Source organism: Rutidosis leptorrhynchoides, chromosome 5 (genome assembly GCF_046630445.1).
Source record: "Rutidosis leptorrhynchoides isolate AG116_Rl617_1_P2 chromosome 5, CSIRO_AGI_Rlap_v1, whole genome shotgun sequence".
NCBI classification, from domain to species: domain Eukaryota; kingdom Viridiplantae; phylum Streptophyta; class Magnoliopsida; order Asterales; family Asteraceae; genus Rutidosis; species Rutidosis leptorrhynchoides.
The window spans coordinates 137,303,254-137,311,550 of NC_092337.1; the positions used below are offsets into that span (position 1 = coordinate 137,303,254).

The 8,297-nt window shown below is 35.4% G+C and overlaps 1 protein-coding gene across 3 annotated transcripts; it reads right to left on the reverse strand.

The window, feature by feature from the left end:
* Nucleotides 1-687: 687 nt before the first annotated feature.
* Nucleotides 688-7,895, reverse strand: LOC139847896 (GTP-binding protein At3g49725, chloroplastic-like). 3 transcript variants are annotated; one of them, XM_071837628.1, is made up of 8 exons: nt 7,555-7,895; nt 7,257-7,321; nt 7,087-7,149; nt 2,586-2,650; nt 2,424-2,486; nt 2,287-2,316; nt 1,455-1,523; nt 688-960 (listed from the first exon to the last, which is right to left on the reverse strand). In XM_071837628.1, the coding sequence occupies exons 1-4, from the start codon at nt 7,838-7,840 to the stop codon at nt 2,624-2,626; spliced, it is 441 nt and encodes a 146-aa protein (XP_071693729.1). In that variant the 5' UTR covers nt 7,841-7,895; the 3' UTR covers nt 688-960; nt 1,455-1,523; nt 2,287-2,316; nt 2,424-2,486; nt 2,586-2,623. The 3 variants fall into 3 exon arrangements, with proteins under 3 accessions (XP_071693729.1, XP_071693728.1, XP_071693730.1); XM_071837627.1 differs by lacking the exon at nt 2,287-2,316; XM_071837629.1 differs by lacking the exons at nt 688-960; nt 1,455-1,523 and having other exon boundaries at nt 1,533-2,316.
* Between the last annotated feature and the right edge of the window lie 402 nt (nt 7,896-8,297).

Consider the following 8,297-nt stretch of genomic DNA (forward strand, 5'->3'; position numbering starts at 1 on the left):
TACACAAACTCTAATACAACTTGTTAGAAATTATGAGCCCTTGTTAAAAACCTAATAACCTTAGTTACTATTCACTAAAAATAAACGGATTAATCATAATTAAACACACATTTTTTTTATAAAAGTAATGTTTATCATGTAAAATCCTTTAAAAAAAAGTGAACGCCATGAGAATATAGTAGGAATGTACACATTTATAATAGTTAGGGTTATTAATTTTTGTTTATTAGCATACAAACTAGTTGAAGTTCAGATCGCACGTTGTGGCGGTTGCTGTTGGGTGTAAACTTCTGAATGTGTTTGCAATACTTTGCATACACAAAAATGGCTACGTTTTTCAACATAGCTTATATTAAGCGATTAAGTCTTCAAAATGGTTGTCTGTTTATATAGTTAATATCAAACGACCTGGGGGATATTTTCTTCGTGTGTACCTAATAACGTTGTTTACTAAGTACACACGTAAGTAATATTGTCTGGTGGCATATCTAATAATGTTATCGACTGCATACATACATAGCTGCAACCCTTGATTTGATGCCCTTTATACTCCATCGTATTGGTGTTTTTTCTTAAATAATTATCTTCATGCACAAATAATTATCTTCATGCACCTGATAATTTATGTACAAATCAATTTGTTAGTATTTGGATATTAAGTACCAAGCAGGTGGCTACTCAGACCCATGAAATTTTAAATGTCATAGAATCAACAAACAAATATCTTAATTATACATTCAATGTCAAATGATTATACTATTTTCATCTATAATCCTACTAAAAAAGATCAATATATTAAAACCTAATTTATGATCATAATCTACATAAAAAGTTTACCAACCTCATAATAATAAAAAAAAAAAAAAAAAAAATCCTCAACCAACTTCGTAAGAAAAAAAAAAACGCAATCGTCAAAGTAGAATCCACCAGGTGGAGATTTATAATTTTCCGGGTAAGCACCTGCAGATACATGTACAGGTTGACCTTAGATAATACGTAGTTATTATGAATATACGCATTATATTTTAATAATCATTTATGTTGTAGGTATAAATTTTTAGTGCGTTTCTCGTTTATTGTCATATCTCATTGTCGTTACCAAATCTTTCCAACCCATAAGCGGTTTTCATCAAAACTTAAGCATTTTCAGCTTACGAACCCGCAAAGTAGTAGAGACTCATTATAATATAGTTTACCCAAAATGACATCATTTTGGTTGACGCCACAAATACTTATCCAGCTGACCCAAATCGTCCATATTCATTCCACAATTCCAAAATCACATTTAAAACATGTTGGTAGCTTTAAATTCCAAAAATCACCCAAAAGGGAAAAGTTATGCACATTTAGATGTTTAATGGGTCAAAATGATTACCTTAGCAAATATGGAATCATAAATTATTTATTAAAAAAAAAAAAAAAAAAAAAAAAAAAAAAAAAAAAAGGTATAAAACCTTCTTCGTTGAAGCTGAAGTTCTGTTTCTCCAGCACCACTAATAAACCCACGTCCACCACTTCCTTTCCTACACGTTACAACAAACAAAAAACATTATTAAAATTTTTAAAAACATGTTTATTATGTTTAAGTACAAACATTTTAAATGTGCTGAGATAGAAAGGCAAGTCGAGCAGCTTATGGCAGCAGCTGATTTTATACAGCCGAGTACCAGCCCTTTTTTCCAGCCCAGTTTTGCTAGTAAAAAAGAAAGACAATATGTGGTGAATGTGCATCGACTACCGGGCTCTTAACAAATTAACCATAGGGGACAAATACCCTATACCTAACACTGACGAGTTACTTGATCAATTGTATGGGGCAAGGGTATTTTCAAAACTTGATTTACGGTCTGGGTACTATCAAAATTAGAGTAACAGCCCATGATATCAAGAAAACAGCTTTTAGAACCCCATTCAAGCCACTTACAAGTACAAGTTATGAACGATTTATTTCGCCCTTATTTACGGCGTTTTATTCTTGTTTTTCTTTAATGACATTCTAATTTACAGCTCTAGTATGGAGCAACACAAGTCTCATCTAGAACAGACCCTAATTTCAGTATTTTAATAATAGTATAAAATAATAGGCTAGCTCTTCTTGTGTGAGGTATTCAGATTATTACTATTATCTTATTCATGTATTTGGAGACCTTGCCCCTCTTGAATCGGGCCACTATCTTTTGTTATTAATAAAAGTCTAGCCTAATTTCATCTTTATAGTTCTTGGTTCTATCACTTTCCTTCTTTAGTATTAGCATGAGCATGAAATATCTCGATAATGAGACCTACACGATCTAGAACCGCTTTCCCCCATTCCCTCTGCAACCAATCGTATAAATATTAATATATTGTTATAATCATTCTTTTTTTTTTATGAATTAGGAAAATAAATTTGATTGTTTGAAACAAAACGAGTTCATGTTTACCTCTAAATTTCTCTGTTGAATTCCAGTTAGATTCGCATTCACAAACACGGCATCTACTCCACCCTGCAACATAAATAGTTGTTCTAAAGTTTAGAGTATTTGCAATATGAACAAACGAAACTAGGATTGTTTGTTCTATTATATGTTAATATGACACTTTACTCTAGAATCTTCAGCATTTAGATGGCATTTTATTGTGTCTACAGTTCCTGGTCCAAAGTAAGTATCTGCATCATACAAAACATACAAACACATCATAATCTTTGACTTTAAAGGTCAAAGAAGTGATTATCAACTTCTAAATTAACACGACTATAAACAAGTTTTCCAATAAACAAATCATGCCCAGGAACTAATTCAAGAATCAATACAAATAAACTAATGTCCCTGATAAAATTGCAATAAAAATGCATAAATTCAAAAAGTCAATATTACTAAGATTGACCCAAAAAGTCAAAATGTTTTTCCTTCTTTAGTATTAGCATGAGCATGAAATATCTCGATAATGAGACCTACACGATCTAGAACCGCTTTCCCCCATTCCCTCTGCAACCAATCGTATAAATATTAATATATTGTTATAATCATTCTTTTTTTTTATGAATTAGGAAAATTACAGTTCTTTTTTTTTTATGAATTAGGAAAATAAATTTGATTGAAGATTGTTATTCGTCGGTTATGGGTAAGAATTCAGGAGGAACAAACAAAAAACCTCCTTCAAAATCAACGACTAGGGTTCTTCGTAGTCGGGTTATTGAAGGCGGGGAAGAAAGGCATGAAAGTGATGACTCTAATAAATCAGTTAACAAGAAAATTGATGATTCATCTACTGTGGAATCAATGCATGAAAGTGATGACTCTAATAAATCAGTTTACGAGCAAGAGGATCTTTTGGATCAAGAAGACAAACGAAGTGTTTTTTCCGCTTCGAATTCGGAATCAGAGCGTATTAAAGACGTTCTTAATGTTGAAGGAGGCGGTACTTCAGATGATAAACTGAATCTGAAGGATCAAAGGGTGGATGATGAATATCCACCATTACCGTTGCATGGGAACACTAGTCCACCAATTGTTACTCAGCAGGTGTCGTACCTAAATGTCATAAACAACAACAAGAATAATCGGAAGGTGAATTTTAGGTTACTGGAGCAATCTGGTGCGCTAGAAGATGGTGTGGATGTAGAGATTCCAATGTCATCCGTTAAAGAAGCCAACGAGAGGTATCAAAACACTTTATATGGTTATTTCATTGGTAAAAGAATCGCGTTTCCGGTGGTTCAAAATTATGTAAATAATGTGTGGCGAAAATATGGCATTGAGAAGTCAATGATGAACTCAAAGGGATTTTTTTTCTTTAAGTTCATGAATGAGAAGGGGTTGTTGGATGTGTTAGAAAATGGGCCATGGTTGATTAGAAATTCACCTATTATCTTGAATCGTTGGTCACCGGATATATCCTTAACCAAAGAAGACCTTTCTAAAGTGCCGGTCTGGGTTAAATTGTATGATGTTCCGTTAATGGGATTCACCGAAGATGGCTTGAGCGCAATTGCATCAAAAATTGGTAATCCCATGATGTTGGATGCCTATACTAGTACAATGTGCATGGAATCATGGGGTAGACCTTCATTTGCAAGGGCAATGGTGGAAGTTTCGGCTAAACATGAGCTAAAAGACTCACTCAGGGTGGCTACACCTCGATTTGATGGACAAGGTAAAACTATGGATGTAGTGCGCATTGAATACGAATGGAAGTCTCCGAGGTGTTCTTGTTGCGAGGTCTTTGGGCATAGTGATGTACAATGCCCAAAGAATGTTAAAGTAAAGATTGTGGAAGATAAGGCGGATGATGATGGATTCCGTATGGTGAATAATAAAGGGAAAGGTCCCCAGGCTAATAAACAACTCAAACAAACTCATGGGTTTGTTATTGGAAAAAAGAAACAGAAAATGGTATATCAACCAGTTGGAAAAAAGAATATGGGAACTAATGAAGGTACTGGGCAAAAAAACAATGGGCCGACTAGGCCAAATTCAGCTGGGACGAATTCGTTTGCAGCTGGACCAAGTGGACATGCTCATCTGATCCAAACAACTAATACCTTTGCTTCGCTGTCTGAGTTGGACGATATACCAGTGATACCAAAAACAATTCAAGATGTGTTGCAAGAAGAGGAAAGTGACTTGGAACTGGACGATAATGAAACGGCGAATTTTTTGGCAACCAAAACTGAGGGGGCAAGCACTCCCGGAGCTCAACGTTCCAATGATTAGTATAGCTTCATGGAATATTAGGGGAATGAATCTCTCCCCTAAGCAAAGTGAGGTTCAAGAAGTAGTTGTTAGTAATAAATTGTCGATTTGTGCGGTGTTGGAATCGCATGTTGCTATCAATAAACTTAATCAAGTTTGTGCAGCAGTTTTTCCTAGATGGGAATGGACTTCGAATAACTCAGTGTGTGTTCGTGGTACTCGTATAATTGTTGAGTGGAACCCGGATGTTATTAACCTTATGGTCTTAGCCGTTTTTAATCAGGTAATCCATTGCCAAATAAGATGTGTTCAGGATAATTCGCAGATGTTTGTTTCCTTTGTCTATGCAGCGAACAAATATATGCAACGTAGAGTTCTATGGCGGGAGCTTTTAATGCATAAAGGTTTTGTTGGATATCACCTGTGGGTCTTAATGGGCGATTTTAATGTCTCCCTAAAGATTTCGGAATCTACTTCTGGTTCTTCTCGGCTTACGCTCCCAATGCGGGATTTTAAAGAATGTGTTGACGAGTTGAGAATGACTGATGTTAACCGTACCGGGTTGCATTTTACATGGAATCAACGTCCGAACGCAACATCAGGTATTCTTAAAAAGATAGATCGTATAATGGCTAATGATGCGTTTGTTCAGGAATACCCGAATGCTTTTGCAATGTTTGAACCATACCGTAACTCTGATCATAGCCCGGCAATTCTTCGTATTCCCAAGGTTGATACGTCTAAACCGAAACCTTTTCGGTTCAGTAATCATGTTGTGCATCACGAGAATTTTATGGAAGTTGTTGCTACTGGGTGGACTCATGTTATAGAAGGTCATAAAATGTATCAAATTGTGAAAAAACTACGCCTATTGAAGAAGCCTCTAAGGAAATTAATGTGGTCAAAAGGTAACTTACATGAGCGAGTTCGTAACATTCGTAAGGAGCTTGATGATATTCAAGCTCAACTGGATCGTCACCCGAATTCTCGTGATATCAGGATAAAGGAAAGTGAGACTTTGAAGCTTTTTAAAGAAGCTTTGTTGGATGAAGAGCGGTTTTTGAAACAAAAATCTAAAGTGGAATGGTTGCGCGTAGGTGATAGTAATTCTAGTTACTTTCACAAAATTGTTCAAGGTAGAATTCATAGAAGTAAAATTCACAGGGTGGTTGACCAGCTAGGTAATACGTTTGAAGGTGGGGATGTATCGAATGCATTTGTTTCGCATTATTCTCAATTTTTGGGTGTGGCATCAGAATGTTCTGATATTATTGATCCAGAAAATTTGTACACCAAGAGCCTTCCTTTGACCATCTCTCGGCTCAGCAGAATGACAGTTGTGGGTGGCGGAAGTTACTGCTTATCCGTGATAACGTTCGGCCACATATCATTCATCAAATTGGCAGCGGCAGTAACTGCTCTGCTTGGTATGATTCATGGTGCGATATTGGTCCCTTAGCGCATACGGTGACATATAGAGACATTAGATCAGCTGGGTTCTCGCAATTCTCGAATGTATGTGATATAGTAGATCATACAGGCTGGAAATGGCCAGGATCATGGGGTAATAAGTACCCAATTTTGAATTTTATTCATCCACCTTCTCTTACTGATGGAAACGATAAAGTCCAATGGAGGGATGCCGAAGGTAACTTACGTGACTTTAGTGTTGGAATAGTGTGGCATACCATTCGGTCTCGTATGAATCAAGTAGCATGGTTTTCTGCAGTTTGGTTTGCCCAATGTATACCTAGGCATGCATTTATGTCATGGTTACTTGTTAAGGAGAAACTCAAAACTCAAGACAAGGTTAAGAAATGGGAAATCAGGGATGGTGTGTCGTTGATCTGTGGATTCTGCAATCAACAGCCGGACAACCACACTCACTTATTCTTTGAATGTTCGTTTCCAAGGCAGCTATGGTCGGAGGTTAATCAGCTTATTGATGTGCCGAGTAATGTGCACGATTGGAAGGAGTTTATTAATTATATTTCTCCAATGGCGCATAGAAGACTTGCTAATATAGTTGTGGCGAAGCTCATGTTCTCCGCGTCGGTATATTACATATGGTCTGAAAGGAACAATCGATGTTTTAAGGATAAAGCTCGTAGCGTGGATCAGGCGTTCGATTGCATCTATTCTACGGTTCGTTTGAAGTTGATGACCTTGAAGTTTAAGGATTCCAGCAAGGTGCGGCTCTTAAAAGACAGATGGAAGATCCCGTAATTATTCTAGTTGTTCTTGTTTCGGTTGGTTTAGTAGCGTCTATCTGTGTTAGCCTTGGTTGTTGGTAGTGTTGTTTTTTGCTCGCTACCGTTCTTTGTATTTCATTGTACATATCTTTTATTAATAATATTTACCCAAAAAAAATAAATTTGATTGTTTGAAACAAAATGAGTTCATGATTTACCTCTAAATTTCTCTGTTGAATTCCAGTTAGATTCGCATTCACAAACACGGCGTCTACTCCACCCTGCAACATAAATAGTCATTTTAATTCTAATGTTTTGAGTATTTGCAATATGAACAAACGAAACTAGGATTGTTTGTTCTATTATATGTGAGTATATGACAATTTACTCTAGAATCTTCAGCATTTAGATGGCATTTTATTGTGTCTACAGTTCCCGGTCCAAAGTAAGTATCTGCATCATCCAAAACATACAAAAACATCATAATCTTTGACTTTAAAGGTCAAAGAAGTGAATATCAGCTTCTAAATAAACAAATTTTCCAATAAACAAATCATGCCCAGGAACTAATTCAACAATCAATACAAATAAACTAATGTCCATTGATAAATTTGCAATGAAAATGCATGAATTTAAAAAGTCAATATCACTAAGATTGACCTAAAAAGTCAAAATGTCTTGCATACCTGCTCTTGTGATTCTAGAAGCTGGGTTTTGCACAACAAGATGTGGGGGCAATTCTTTTTTGGAAAAATCGGAATCATAAAACCCATCTCGTTGTTCTTCAAGTGAATTTGCAAGGTTAAGAGCTTCATCAAGTTTGGGTTTCAATACGGAATCACCTCCAGTATTTGTATGTTTGTGATTGTGTTGTTGTGAGTGTAAATTAGGGATTGAAAAGATGGGATTTTGAGTAAGGGTTTGAGAGATTGATTTGATTGAAGGTTTATTGTGTGAAATGGCTCTAAACATCTTTAAAAATTGTGTGGTGTTTTGAAAGTGAATCAAAATTAGGGTTTTAGAACAAGGAAAGTTCTTATGTTCGGTTTATGACCCGGATCGAAAACGAATTCGTTTTTTTTTTTTTTTTTTATTATTTATCAGAAATTGATTTATTAGGGTTTTTAGTGTAGCAATATAATATAATTGGAAGATTGGAAGATTGGAAGAAGTTTTTTGTTTTTTTTACAGAAAAAATTCTCACAAAAAATCTAAAATTTTTATAAAGTAATTGAGAATTCATTAAATAAATGAAGTCCCAAGAAACATACAACCAATAAAACTACCGAGCTCAACAAGAACATAAAACCGAACAAAAACTCACAACAAATCACAAAATCTAAACAATAAGAAGAGCAACAAAAGAGTAACCAATCAAACAAGTATTCAACAAAAACACACCGATATAGTGCAGCCAATCAAACAAGCG